Raw genomic sequence first — 15135 nt, 5'->3', positions numbered from 1 at the left:
TTCTGTGTCAGTTGTAAAATGTGCCATATTTTGTCAATTGTGATTTTTCGAAATTTGTCCTCTGCTTTTTACCCATCTGTGCAGTTAGAACACACACACACTAGTGAATACTAGTGTGACCCTCTGGTCACAAGACCAGTTCTCTACCACCAGGCCATGACTGCCCATGATTGTGGTTGGATGGGTGGTCGTGTCTGCGGTGGCAGTGTCCTCATCCAGGCGGTGGTGGTCGGTGTCAGGATATCCGATAACAATTCTCCTCTTAAACAAATTTGTCAATGGGAATGCCTAAGCAAGAAGGGACGATGTGTCAAGGATTTTTACGTAAGGGCATTAGCACAGCTGTTGTGGTGTACATCACTCCCAGATAGCAAATTTGGCCCACCGGATTTGGCCCAGTTGCCTCATGGAATTACGGCCCAAAACTGGCCCAAACTACACTTACCACAGTCAAACCAAACCCGTGCCAGAAAAATGCCAAAACTCAGCCACACCTTAAACTACACCCCCAAAATACAGCTGCAACTCACCCACAGGTGAGGCAGAAGACCCAGATTTAAGCCACAACATAGCCAATACTACCCAAAAAGCCTATTTCTATATTTAAGTCACTTTATTACAAGTCACAAATAAACAAAGTATTTTATTAACATATGTGCAATATTGCAAACAAGCAACTGAAACTTAGTTACCTACCCACATTACCTTGTAACATAATTAAAGTAGACAACACTGTAGAACTATTAAAGGGTAGGCCTACAAGGAGCAATGTAACAAAATGGTGGCTGTGATATCACCATCACAACAAAACCATAATTAACTGGTAGTCTGCTGCATTAACCTGCAACATTCAAGCATTAAAGCCAACAAATGTGAACACATATCTTGGCTTTAGAGAAAGCTTTGACCTAAATTGACAGAGAAAGAATAACAAAAAATAACGTTTTTTGATGCAGTCACCAGCTCCCAATGTCTTGAGGTAGTCTCCAGTGTGGTTTGTTGTACAGTCCAGTGTTTTGACGTAGCATCCAGCATGGTTTGTTGTATAGTCCAGTGTTTTGAGGTAGTCTCCAGTGTGTTGTATAGTCCAGTGTTTTGTGGTAGTCTCCAGTGTGGTTTGTTGTATAGTCCAGTGTTTTGAGGTAGTCTCCAGCGTGTTGTATAGTCCAGTGTTTTGAGGTAGTCTCCAGTGTGTTGTATAGTCCAGTGTTTTGAGGTAGTCTCCAGTGTGTTGTATAGTCCAGTGTTTTGTGGTAGTCTCCAGTGTGGTTTGTTGTATAGTCCAGTGTTTTGAGGTAGTCTCCAGCGTGTTGTATAGTCCAGTGTTTTGAGGTAGTCTCCAGCGTGGTTTGTTGTATAGTCCAGTGTTTTGAGGTAGTCTCCAGCGTGGTTTGTTGTACAGTCCAGTGTTTTGACGTAGCATCCAGCGTGGTTTGTTGTATAGTCCAGTGTTTTGAGGTAGTCTCCAGCGTGGTTTGTTGTACAGTCCAGTGTTTTGACGTAGCATCCAGCGTGGTTTGTTGTATAGTCCAGTGTTTTGAGGTAGTCTCCAGTGTGGTTTGTTGTATAGTCCAGTGTGCTTCATTTTACAGTCCAATGTCTTTATTCGCTCTCCAGTGCGGCATTGTATTGTCCATTACATGCTTTTTCCTGATGTATTGCTCTCCATGTCTTCGGCTATTTGTTTCCTCCTCTTTCTCCCACCCTCCCGATCACCAGCAAGATGAAACCATCTTCTTATTACTTTTTCAACCTCTATGTCAGTGGCATTGGTGCACAGTGGGTTTCTTCTTACAGCTTCTAGCAGATGGGCACAGAACAATGCGAAGACATTAGTACAATCATAGGCATTTTTATTGTTGCATAACTGTTAAAGTAAAAAATATAATTTACACAATATTAACTCATGTTAAAGATTTTACTTTAAACTATAAACAGATACTTTTTGTGATTATAGCTTTTGCAGGTGGGTCAGAAAAAGTAGTAGTAATGTTCAAAAACATGACTGGATAGATTGAATGTTTATAAGTCACTTTATAACTTTAACAAGAAGAGTAACCTGTGGTCTAAAACTAAAAAAGGAAATGAGAGTATGCAAAAAGGAAATATATATATGCTTCATAACCTCAGGCCCAAGTATAAACTGTTATTTGTCTAAGATTAGCTCCAATAAGATGTATAAAATCATCAGCAAATATACTTACCAATTACAACACTCTTCAGCTCCAAGCTTTGAAAGCCTGTCTTTCCATTCACCCCTCGCCAGTTGACAGTTTTAGCCAAATTATTTTTAATGGCCTGTTTCAAAATTCTCCACAGTGTCCTTGATATCAGCACCACCAATTAGCCCTAGTTCAAGCACCTGGAGAAATTTCAAATATGCATCAGCAACACAGGCATTATACATTTTTGTGACAAACCACATTCTCAGCACATACACCATAGTATTATTCATTGTTTCTGCTGCCACCACTCCTGAAAAAAATTTATTTACAGGTCATTTTAGTCAATCACGTAGGCATTATCTACTAATAACTCAAATTTTCTAATGTTTTTTGAAAGGACTTTAAACAGTAAGGCTTTAAATAATACACCAGCTACAATTTACACAGTGGGCCCTATTTTGGCAATATATAGGTCTTTGGTATCATGGGTACAGAGAAATAAGCCTTGCGCAGCTCAAAACGCATAAAAGGCATGTAAAATTAATTAAAATTAATTATGGGTGTGTTATGGGCGCAACATGAAATAAACCAATCAGCGTGTCACTTGCCATTCCATTTAAGAACCATGTGCGCTCTGACTTATTCTGTATTCTACGCTTAATCAGTAGGGGGTGTATGCGCAAGCGGTGCACCACTTTTTTGAGGGATAACAATGAGCATCTGACATAGGGCCCAATGTGTTTAGTCTAGCAAATAACTGTACTTCAAATAGAACTAACTATAACAATCTTGCATACCAGTTTTTTTCTCTTGTCTGGAGAGGATTTGAGATCATTTTCTAGATCCATCAGTGAAGAAAGGTCTTCAACAGGAAGGTGCCTTTGATCCAAGCCACAATCAACTGCATTTTCCCTAGTGCTGGTAGTCTTCAGATTTTGGACCATTCTTATTAAGTTCCTCTGTTGCTCAATTATTATTTCCTGCTTTGTCAACAGGTCATGCAGTAGTGCTGAAACAAATTGAACAACAAAAGTAAGGGGTGACATTAGGGCATTTGATAAATATAACATACACTCAGCATAAGCTGACAACCAGTTGGATAGAAATAATAATATAAAACAAAATTACTTACTTGCACAATTTTGTTCACAAATTGAGGCACTTCTGAGCCTCTGAAGTTTAAGTTGTTCCTTGGCTGATCTTGGAGTGGCTTCCTGCTGCCATACTGATTGAGGTGCCTGGTGCTGGGACTGTATTGGTGGTTCCTGCTGCCATACTGATTGAGCTGCCTGGTGCTGGGACTGTATTGTTGGTTCCTGCTGCCATACTGATAGAGCTGCCTGGTGCTGGGACTGTATTGGTGGTTCCTGGTGCCACAAGTTTATTTGATGACTCTGGATGTGTGATTGTTCTTCATAAGGGTCTTGGTGCCATAACTGATCACATGTTAGACCAGGAGTTTCTGAGTGGCCCGATATGTCAATAGCCTCGCGAAGAGATGCACCAAGACTAACTTCCCTATGCCTTTCAGATGAATTTTCTTGGCCCAATTGTGAGGCTGCTGACAGGAATGAAGTGGCTGAAGTTGATGTTGCACAGCACAGTGATTGAGCTGAAGACATTTGGTGCAACAGAGATGAGGTATCGCTGCTTTGTCTCTGAGGACCAGGCTGCGGATGTAACTCCCTAGGGTGTGATACTGTGGTTTTTTTAAATGGTTGCTTTATTCTGGGGGCTTGAGGTAAAAATTCTTCTTGGGAACCAAGGCCTCTTCGTCAGTGTTATATCCATCTTCAAGCAGGCGTTTGTTCGGTCTTTGGAGACAAAATATTTTTTTAGTCACAACATGGAATCCCACCAAAATGTAAACAAACATTTTTTAGATGTAATTTAAAAAGAAATAAAATACTAATCTTTCAATTAAATGTGACAAGAAAGGATTAACAACACTTTTTACTCTAATCCACTCATTGGAACTGTGCAACTACAGGTAGGATACAATTACTAAGGGCCTGAAGTATGAAAAACAATTTTTAAAGTCACTTAGTGTATTGTGAGAGGGGTTGCAATAACTATAGACTAATCAATCCACAGACATTACAACTTTGCTAAGACTGAGGAAAGTTAACTAGCCAATTGTGAAATATAGTGGAAGAAAATCAGCAGAAATTAGTGTTCTACTCAACAAAAATCCTAGAGTATTTAGTGCTGAAACACTACCCTAACTTAATAAGCTGCATAAACAAGTTTTCTAATCTAATAGTTATAGAACTGCATGAAGATTTATTTATTATTTTTAATGTTTATACTTAATGAAAAAAACCAACTCATTTTGTATCCTTGCTTTAATTTGAGGTGCATTCAAGCTACCTAGATAATGGTCTAGATTCCAGCTTTAGTTTGAATGTTATAATTAATCTAAAAGCAAATTTACGTAGATTTTGAAGTAAACATTAGCTTAACATCTCCTGTTGTATACTGTAAAACATGTATTTGCCAATCAACTGCATCTTCTGTGATAAACCATGTTGATTTGATTTCCCCCCAAACTAGTCCTTTAAGTGCACAATCATATGTGATACAATTGCATGAATGCTTACTTTATTTTCCTTTTTGGTGGCTTCAGTGACTCATCCTCAGCTTCTGACTGGAGATCAGTTTGTTGCTCCGCAAGTGGAAGCTTTCTTCTTGCTTCATTGTAATGATCTGTTAAGGGCAGACAAAAACATTTACGAATTAATCCATTTTCCCAACAGTGATCAATTGAAGCATAAGGGTAATTATACATACTTGCTGTATATAACACTTTTATCTTGTATGGGGTCCAGTTGTCACCAGGATGCTCCTGCATTTTGATAGCCCTCTGGACACCTTCACTCTTATATGGAGGCCACAGGCAAACACCATCTTTCACCCAGAGGGCTGCGACAACTTCCACTTCTTGTGTATCCACAAAGCTCACTATGTGGTACATACCTCTTGTGCTAAGTCAAATGAAGAAGAAACAGATTTCCTGTCCTATTACTGCAAATGCAGAAGGGGGAAAACAACAAACCTACCCTGAACCTCAAGTGGCATCCTAAAATATTTGGTCACATGCACATCTTCCTCAAGCCTTGCATATCTGAGATCTGAAGACAAATGTGAAACAACAAAAACCTCCAATTCACAAGAATCAATGGGGTAATCAAAAAATGTCCCTTTTCTGCTGTATTCCTTATAAATAACGTACAATTTGTCTTGATAAAGGACTATGTTTTGTACTAAAACAACTGCGTTGTTAAACTTAATGCAGTTATCTCCTTCTGACGTCCTAATAACACCACCACTGGTAACTAATTCTCTAAACTGACACACTCTTCCTGTAAATAACTGTGGCACTGGCCCATCTCTGTGCTCCAAGTTAGTCTGAGTCTTGTTGTCTTGTGTTTGAGTGGTGTTTTTTGGATTTATGCTTTCCATTTCAGAAACCCTGCGAATTATTTGAGTTAAAGGGCTGTGTGGTTTTCTAACCATTTTCTTTAATTTCTGTAGATAATTTTCAAATGAGAATCCAGAAATAAGATCCAAGTGTCCATGATGCTTGACATCATCACTGAGGTGAATTAATCCATGTACATTGTACACTACAAACTCAGGACCATATAACTGACTAAAGTGCTCAACGAATGAGACAAGCAATGTATTTGCAAAGTCATTTAACATAAAACAAAAAGTGGGATTTGCCAAAATGCTAATAGCAACTGATAACAACATAAAATTGCTATACACTTCATCTGCCAACACACCTCGAAGAACAACTGGACCAGTATAGAGTAGAGACTGTCTCAGTTCTGTTGCTTTCCATCTTAATCTTTCTGAAAGTCTCCTTGGTTTTCTTGCAAATTCAACTGGAACAAAACTTCTCAAAGCCATTAATCTTTCAGAAACTGCATCACTCTCACGTGTGGACAGACGACACCGCAGAGGCCCAGTACTGCCCATCCAGAGATCCAAACACTTTCGCACCACGCCAAGACATACCAAATGCATATAATCATGCGGAAAACAACTAACCATGCCAATGTCTGTTTCCAACAAAGGTGATTGGTGTAAATGGTGGTCTTCATCAGCATTGACCCTAAAGGACTCATCCGTCCTACATGCAGCATGAGTCTCAGGGAAGGTCATGCGGTGATTCATGTAAACACCTGACTGAACACACTTGTCACATCCAGCATAACCAGTGTGGGATTTGATACCTTTAATGAAGGCTCTAGCTGGAGCATCACACATAACTGAAGATACCTTGACAAAAAAAACCTTTCCACCCACGATGAAGCCATCACTCAATGTTTTTAACTCTTTTACAAGAGCACTAAGGTACTCAGACAATGAAGTTGGTTTTGATTCACCACAGAACACAGCAATTAATACTGGTCCTTTTGTAGCATATTCTTGCAACTTGCCCAGTACTGGCCAGAACTGAACAGATGAATTTTTAAACAATGGCAGACCATCAAAATTTAGCTGTAATTTAAACGTATGTCTGTCGGGAACTTTAGAAGCAATTTCATGAAATGTTTTACCAAGAGTATTTAATATACCAAAATAGTAGAAAGAGCCACCTGCTATATTTTCCACCACATACTGAGTTCTTGTTTTAAGCAATGACCTGCCGTCTTTTGGGAGAAAAGGATGGTGAACCCTAAGTATGGACAGAAGTGCCGAAAGAGCAACCAACGAAACACCAAACTCAACTGCCCAGTCTGACAAAGAGCTTCTCAAATCACTAGGTGAAGAATCCTCATCTTCACTAGTTTCACTTTCGATTTCACAATCAACCTCCTCTTCACTTCCATAACTGTCAGCAAACTCACTACTGGCGGCACCACTACAGCTTGCTACTACACTTTCCTCCTGGGTTTGGTTAACCCCTAAGCTAGCAGATATATCACTGTCCAAGGATAGAATCATGTCATTAACCCTTTTAACAGCTCTCTTGCGCATGTTACTGCGTTCACTGTATGCCCATCTGTGTTCCATTATACACTGCAAAAAAATAAAACAAAAACAAATTTATTTGTAGCAAAACATTCTAGGTACATTATCTGCCTCTCTTTCTTTAAATGTGCATTTAACAATATCCTTACCATTTATATGTATTATACTATTTAGTTAAATTATTTATAAGCATAAGAAGTTAGCAAAATTGAATAAACAGTTTAAGACACAGGGTTGGTGACCTAAAGGTTTTCATTTTAAGAAAGCTGGAGCACACCTGATTCTACGTGTTTAATAGGCTTGTTTCAACTAACCTTGTGTTTGTTTTTGTTCAATGCTTTGTTAGTGCTAGTGTTACAGACATAATATTAACATACTAACAAAGAGCAGCAGGGTTTTCTGTCTCCGTTTATTTTTCAGTATTTATCTAAATCATTTATGTCAGTCCTAAAACGTTTGCTAACCAGCTTAGCTAGTTTAACTCTGGCTAGCTAGCTAAGCCGGCTGTCTAGAAATAGTGCATCTAGCTAGAAAATATGCTAACATGATGTAGTATACTTGGAAATAGGCACTTAAACAAGAGGATTTATTAAATTATCAAGCTAGGATGATACCTGGCAGTGTAGTCTGAACAAGTAAATAGTTTAACAAGTAAACAATGAAACAGTTGAGTAACCTAACCTACCTTACTTGTGAACAAACAAAGGTATATATACAAATGGAGAAGTGCAGACAATACACGGACTAGCTCTCAGTTTGAAACACAACTGCAACGTTCCACTTCACGAGCTGTTTCACGGGCCACAGCAATCCCTCTCTTAACAGTTCACTCTGTTTTTCCCGCCCTCTTTTGGTTACTCGTGCGCACGCCAGAAGTCAGCCGAAACATCTAACTTTTTAAAAATCTAGCTGTCGGCAAAAGTTTGGCCAACATGCCGCTAACTGATGCCGAAAGTGAACCGATAGTGCCAAATGTAAGCCAGAATCGGCCCAGATCCTGTTGCTATCTGGGTACTGGATGACGCAAAAGAGCTCATATCATCCATTTCAATTGTGGCCTTAAGCGTATCTGCAGGGCTTGACAAATTTAGCCACCCAGTCCTGTCCGAAACCTGCAAGCAAAACCTTAATGCAATGGGCAACATCCACTCTTATGAAGCAGGGAGGTAGCTGGTTGTCTGGCTGACCGAGCAGTACACCAAAGCAGGTGTTGATGTATGACTTAAGGTCTGGTAAAGGTGTGATCGGCCTTGACAAGAGCCCCAAGTATTGTCAGGGAGAAATCGGACACAGCCTGTTTAGGAATTGGTACCCCTGCTTTATGCCACACACTCAGCCAGTTAGCAATGCTGTCAGTGTCGTAGCTCTCTGACAGCATCTGCACAACAGGAATGTGCACACCTTCGTCAGTAGAGAGCACTCCTTGATAAAAGAAAATGTGGCCAAATTTATTGATCGATCTGTTGAGTTTTCTCACCACTGAACCAGTGGCATCAAATCTGACACTTGCCCCAGGAATCTTGGAGAGGGACTTGTACACGTCAATCTGAGAAGGGGCCCAGTAATGGCAGAAGAATTTGTCCAGCCCAATGTCAAAAATGCTCCCACTCATACTGACATTAACACATGCCCAAAAGGAGGGGTCCGGAGCTGTTCCGTGACAATGTTCTACTGAAAGAAGATAATATTGTAACCAGAAAAATGTCAGTTTTGTAAAAAAAAATACAGACACAAAATTTATCTGGAAAACATTTGTGTGTACGCACTTTTTTAAATAGTTTTTCATTTACCAGTTTAAGCTACTATACATCAGAAGTGTCATAACAGACCATTACAACTATAAAGTGATTTGCGACTGCAGTGTCACTCAAATATTTGGGACTTGACTTGGACTTGAGACCAACGACTTGAGACTTGACTAGGACTTGAGATCAAAGACTTGAGACTTGACTTGGACTTGCAAAAAATGACTTGAGCATCTCTGCACCCAGGATGCAATTTACTCAAATCCAAGTACGAGCTCCCTGACTGCATGAAATGTCCAGCAAATTATTAAACTCTAAATTAGAAGTTTGCATCCAAGAAGGATGAATATTTTGTTGCCCATAAGGCCCAGCACTGGGTTGTTTCCACATGTACTCCTCAGTAGTTTTATTCGCTGGTGTCTCTTCTAAGCCTCTGCACAGTGGAGGCTGTATGCGGGGGGGAATGGGTAAATCTATGCTCCTCTGCCCAGGATCTTCATCAGCGCTCTCATTCAAATAGAGCTTCCTGGTTGGTCTATAAAGACAGAAAAAAACAAATATAATATTACCAAATAATATATACACTTTGCATAGTGCACGTAGCTTAGAGGGAAAGATCATTGATCCTCTTTTTGACTTCAATGCTCGAGACCATGACATAATTTCGATCGAATATACACACACTGGTTGGACAATGAAACTGAAACACCTGGTTTTAGACCACATTACTGTGACCACATTACTGCAGTAATAACTGTCCCGACGGAGAGTACTGGTGGAAACAGGAGAGTTGAGGTGCACATTTATTTCTGACGTGATTTGGGCAGCCGTGGTTTTAGGTTTTTTGGATACAATACGGGTTAGTACCCGGACATCCCTTTCAGCCAGCTTCCTCTTGAGTCCACAGTTAATCCTGTTGGATGTGATTCGTCCTTCTTGGTGGTATGCTGACATTATCCTGGATACCGTGGCTCTTTATACATAACAAAGACTTGTTGTCTTGGTCACAGATGCACCAGCAAGAAATTCACCGACAATTTGTCCTCTTTTGAACTCTGGTATGTCACCCATAATGTTGTGTGCATTGCAATATATTGAACAAATCTGTGCTCTTACCCTGCTAATTGAACCTTCACACTCTGTTCTTATTGGTGCAATGTGCAATTAATGAAGATTGGCCACCAGGCTGCTCCAATTTAGCCAAGAAACCTCCCACACTAAAATGACAGTTTCATTTCATTTACCCCTGTATATATACCCCCTTCAATTTGAATGTAAGACAATGGAACCCTTCTTTTTTCCAATCTATTTTTGACCACTTCTATTGGTCCATTCATCATGAAATTGTACAAACATGACTATCACATGATGCAAAAAAGTCAAAATCCCCAAAAGTGGAGATACACATTTTGATGCTGGTCACCTCTTGAAACCAACCACGGGTCACTTACCTTCTCCTTCTTTTGGGTCTAGGTTGGTCTTCTTCCTCAGATTGTATATCTGTGTGCTCCACAGCTTCAGGTAGTTTTCTTCTAGCAGCACTGTAATCACCTAATAATTAAAAGACAACTTCAGCCACTATAAACTGTGAGGCTGTATTGTTCTGTAAAGCAGGCTTGCACTTAATGTCTAAGGCACTATCCACATGTACCCAGACATTTTAAAATATATAGGAATTCCTTTAACTATGAAACACTTGCATGAGCACTCCAGCATAGCATAGCTTAAGTGAAGTTTAATCATAAATGTTTCAATAAATATATTGATACTGGATTAATAACATATGACAAATGTTATGTTGCACCATTGTTACTTAAAATCATGAGGACACGATTAATCAAAACACGCTGTATACTTACTTGCTGTGTAGATAACACGAATGCTGTATGGGATCCATGAGTCTTGTGGTTGCTCTTGAGATTTGACTGCTCTCAGTATCATTTCTTTTTTATAAGGAGGCCAGTAGCAAATGCCATCTTTCACCCAAGCAGCTGGAACAACTTCTACCTCATCTGTGTCTTTGAACCCAACTATGTTGTACATTTTGTTTCTGCTGTAGACGTGGTACTAGACAAGTAAAAAAAAGAACAGACTTTACAAGAAACATTTGAACTCAAAACAACCAAGCTCTTACAGGGAAAAGGCCACTACAATTTATTTCAAATGCAAAAGTGGCACAACCACAAACTTGTCCTGAAATGGCATTCTAAAGTATTTTTTAATATTTCCATCTACTTTAATACTTTTGAGTGTGTGTGAAATGTTAGAAACGACAAAAATACCCAGGCTTGTGGAATTTAGTGGATAGTCAAAAAATATTTCTTTGTATTTAAATTCTTTATAGACAATGTACTCACTGTTTTCAAACAAAAAGATATTCTGAACTAAAGCAATATTGTTGTTGATAGACACACAACTGTCTTTTTGTGTACTACTGATAACTGTGCCATTCTCAATCAGTTCTTTAAACTGAGAGACTGGTTCGTTACACCACTGAGGTAAAGGTCCATCATTGTGTTCTGTTTTCAAAGTCCTCTTTGCATGCACTTCGGATTCAATATTGCAACTAGAATTATTTATTTCTGAGAGACGGCGGATCACTTGTGCAAGAGGATTGAAGGGCTTTCTAACCATCTTCTTTAATTTTCTCATGAAATTTTCAAATGGAAACCCAGAAATGTTTTCTAAACTACCATGCCGTTAACATCATCACAAAGGTGAGTAAGACCGTGAGTGTTGTACACCACAAACTCTGGGCCATACAACTGACTGAAATGTTCAACAAATGATATTAGTAAATTCTTAGCAAAGTCATTCATATAAAAACACAATGCTGGACTTGCTAGAATATGTACAGATACAGATAAAAGCATAAAGTTCTGATACACTTGGGAGCACAGCACATCTCTGAGGACCACAGGACCAGTATAAAGCAGAAATTGTCTAAACTCAGTTGCTTTCCATCTATGCCTTTCAGCCAGAGTCCGTGGTTTCCTTGCAAACTCAACTGGTACATAATCTTTTAAGGAAATTAGCCTGGCTGTTACAAAATTACTTTGAGTAGCAGAAATGCGACTTCTCAAGGGACCGTCACTACCCAACCAAAGATCCAACAGACGTCGTGTTACACCTAAACATATCAAATGCATGTAATCATGAGGGAAGTCTGCAACCATGTCAATATTTAGATCCATTAGTGGTGAATGCCCTATGTTATGCTCCTCATCAGTTCTCTTCCTAAAGGACTCATTAGTTCTGCATGGTGCATTGCATTGTGGAAAAGTCATTCTGTGTTTAATGTAGACACCTGTTTGAATGCATTTATCACACCCATGATAGCCAGTATGTGATTTAACAGCTTTGATAAAGCTTCTTGCTGGGGCATCACATACAACAGAGCACACAGTGAGGAAATATGTTTTACTACGAATCACAAACCCATTGGCTAATCTATGTAATTCATCAACTAGTTTACCTAAATATTCAGTCAGTGAGCTTGGTTTGGAAGTTCCAGAAAAAAGTGCAATAACAACTGGATCTCTGATGGCAGTCCCCTTTAGCAGCCCAAGTACAGGCCAGAACTGTATAGCAGAACTCTTAAAAAGAGGAAGTCCATCAAAATTTAACTGCAGCCTAAATGTATGTCTGTCTGGAAAATAAGAACACAATTTCTCCAGAGTTCTGCCAAATCCATTTAAAATTCCAAAATAGTAGAATGATCCCCCTGCAATTCTTTCAATGTTATATTGAGTATTAGTTTTAAGAAGTGATCTTGCATCTTTTGGAAGGAAAGGAAAGTGGATTCTAAGAATCGAAAGCAATGTTGTGATTGCCAGCAATGAGACTCCATAGTGTACTGCCCAATTTGACAAGGAATTCATTAAATTGTCAGCTGAAGAGTGCTCTTCATCACTGCAAGAATCTTCATCACTACTATCATGCTCACTTTCTGAAGTCCCAGGCTGGTATTCAGCAACATCACCTGAAACAGGTTCCTCTAGATTTGTTTGTGGGATAATATCATCACTAGTTTGAGAGGCGGTTGTCCTTTTCATTTGTTTAACCGCCTTCTTTCGAAGATTTGACTGAGCGCTATATGGCCATTTATATTTATCCATTTCAACAAGTACTTTTAAAGTATATTCTAAATGCCTGTAAACTAAAAGCTTCAGAATTGATTAAGGCCTTTAGTAAATTGCTTGGCTGAAATGAGTAAAAGTGTTAAATGTGCAGTTCAAGTAGTCAAGGACAACTGGCAACCATCCACCTACAGGAAAACACAATCACAATGGCATTTTATTAATATTTCTTAGAAATAATTATTCTAGTTACTGTTTAACATTCATCAGTTAAAAGAAAATGGTGCAAAGATAGCTGGCAACAGAGATCATGCTCTCCCTGACCAAGTTATATTGTAAATTAGATGATCAAATAAGTGAGGAATATTTTATCAATTTTATCATAGTTCAGAGATTATGTGGCTTAATGGCTACTGCTCACATTTAGCCCAAATACTTTTTTTCTGAGCTAATTACCATACAAATACGTAACTTGCAATAATAATAATAATAAGTTTAATTTATATAGCGTCTTTCACAAACTCAAGGTCGCTTTACAATGTTAAAAACAATATCTCCATAGTATATTGTAATACGCACACGAGCCGCATCTTGTAAAAAAAATCTGCCAAGCACAGCAATAGCCAGCTAGCCATTCAAATGTTCCTTTCCTATGTAAATTATATGGTGCCTTGTTAGAAGAAAAAATTACATTACGCGTTGTTCATCGGACAGGGAAAATATAAAAGTGGAAAATATCGGATAACTTTGCTAATGTTAGCTAGTTCTGAATACGCTAACGTTAGCTAGCACCTTCTGACGCTTTTTACCAACTATTAGTCACATCAACTCAAAGGCACATACAAATATATTTAACCTAAACAAAAAAAAAGAAGCACATATGTTTTTATAAGAAAAAAAACTTTACTTACCATATGAGGTTGGCTTGACTTGGTTTTCCCGCGTTGATGCCTGCTCTCCTCAGGGTGAAACAGGTTCAGACCGGTTCACTCCGTCCCGCTCCACCCCTCCCCCACCCCATATATGCCACGCCCCCATGTTGCTTCTTTGAGAACCACAAGACAGCTTCACTACTGTATTACTATAATACAGAGTAAAAATGGGCAACTTTCGGAAACATAAATTATACATATATAAATTATGCATCTTACAATGTGATTACATACCTATTATTTATTTACTATTGCAGTAATAATATCTAATGAGTGTCAGAGTGACATTAATGAGCAGGGAGGACTAAATAGTTGTAATTAGGAACTGGAATATTTAATTTAATATTTGATTCAGTACAATATTTAATTCAGTATTTAATTCAGAATATTTAATTCAGTACATTAATAAACTAACATTAACAAAATGTGAACATTTCTGAGCTGGTACATGGAGATCAATGTCTAAATAGTTCCACAAGGATTTAACCTAGTCCCTATTTATGTGTTTGATTCCCACAGGAATAATTTTAGCTTTTTGACAAACTAGTGGATGTAAATAGCAATCATTTGGTTCATAACAATGAATTAAAACACTGAAAATACACTTTCTCTATAAACAGTAACACTTAATGAACAGTACCCAAGACAACACAAGGTAAATTATTATATTAGGGAACCGTTAAGCAATTTTGCCATTCATTATTTGTCTTAATGTAAGATATTTACATAAATGTACCTAATTTGGTCATAGATACAGATGGGTCTTGCCAATAAATTTATATATATATATATATAAGTAAGTGTCTACTGCAAGCAACAGATTCATTTATGCAGATCTGCTTGCTTAATGTCAGACTGAAACAGCACAACTGAAAAATTCCGGTAGACCGGCAGTGGGCCAGAAGTAGCCCAACTGTGGTGCAGTTGCTGACGTTTATGCAGATCTGCCAGCTTAATGCCGTAACTGGGCCAAAATAAAACTGCACTTCTGAAAAATTCCGGTAGACCAGCAGTGGGCCACAAATGGCCCAATACCGTGTTGCCTTTGCTGACATTCAGCCAGATCTGCCGGCATACTGCCACATTTGGCCCAGAATCGTATGCTATCTGGGCACTCCTCCATCCTTCATCACTGATGAGATGTGTCCAAGTAGCACCTAAAAGTGTATGTTAGAACGGTCTCTGGTAGTGACACGTACAAATGTTGGAAACGTATTCAAAACCCGGAACA

The 15135-nt window shown here is 38.7% G+C and overlaps 1 protein-coding gene across 11 annotated transcripts; it reads right to left on the bottom strand.

Moving 5' to 3' along the window:
• Positions 1 to 633: 633 nt before the first annotated feature.
• On the bottom strand, positions 634 to 13972 carry LOC143509924 (uncharacterized). 11 transcript variants are annotated; one of them, XM_076998818.1, is made up of 12 exons: positions 13884 to 13972; positions 10753 to 10960; positions 10345 to 10444; positions 8626 to 9428; positions 5954 to 7196; positions 5225 to 5296; positions 4956 to 5126; positions 4766 to 4871; positions 3298 to 3979; positions 2963 to 3174; positions 2205 to 2362; positions 634 to 1800 (listed from the first exon to the last, which is right to left on the bottom strand). In XM_076998818.1, exons 4-9 carry the CDS (start codon positions 8932 to 8934, stop codon positions 3889 to 3891), a joined length of 1992 nt encoding a protein of 663 aa, XP_076854933.1. In that variant the 5' UTR covers positions 8935 to 9428; positions 10345 to 10444; positions 10753 to 10960; positions 13884 to 13972; the 3' UTR covers positions 634 to 1800; positions 2205 to 2362; positions 2963 to 3174; positions 3298 to 3888. The 11 variants fall into 11 exon arrangements, 10 of the variants coding, with proteins under 10 accessions (XP_076854933.1, XP_076854930.1, XP_076854929.1 ...); XM_076998815.1 differs by adding an exon at positions 12369 to 13160 and having other exon boundaries at positions 5225 to 7196; positions 13884 to 13952; XM_076998814.1 differs by having other exon boundaries at positions 5225 to 7196.
• Positions 13973 to 15135: the final 1163 nt, after the last annotated feature.

Source organism: Brachyhypopomus gauderio, chromosome 3, assembly GCF_052324685.1.
Source record: "Brachyhypopomus gauderio isolate BG-103 chromosome 3, BGAUD_0.2, whole genome shotgun sequence".
NCBI classification, from domain to species: Eukaryota; Metazoa; Chordata; class Actinopteri; order Gymnotiformes; family Hypopomidae; genus Brachyhypopomus; species Brachyhypopomus gauderio.
This window is presented reverse-complemented; position numbering and strand designations above follow the sequence as displayed.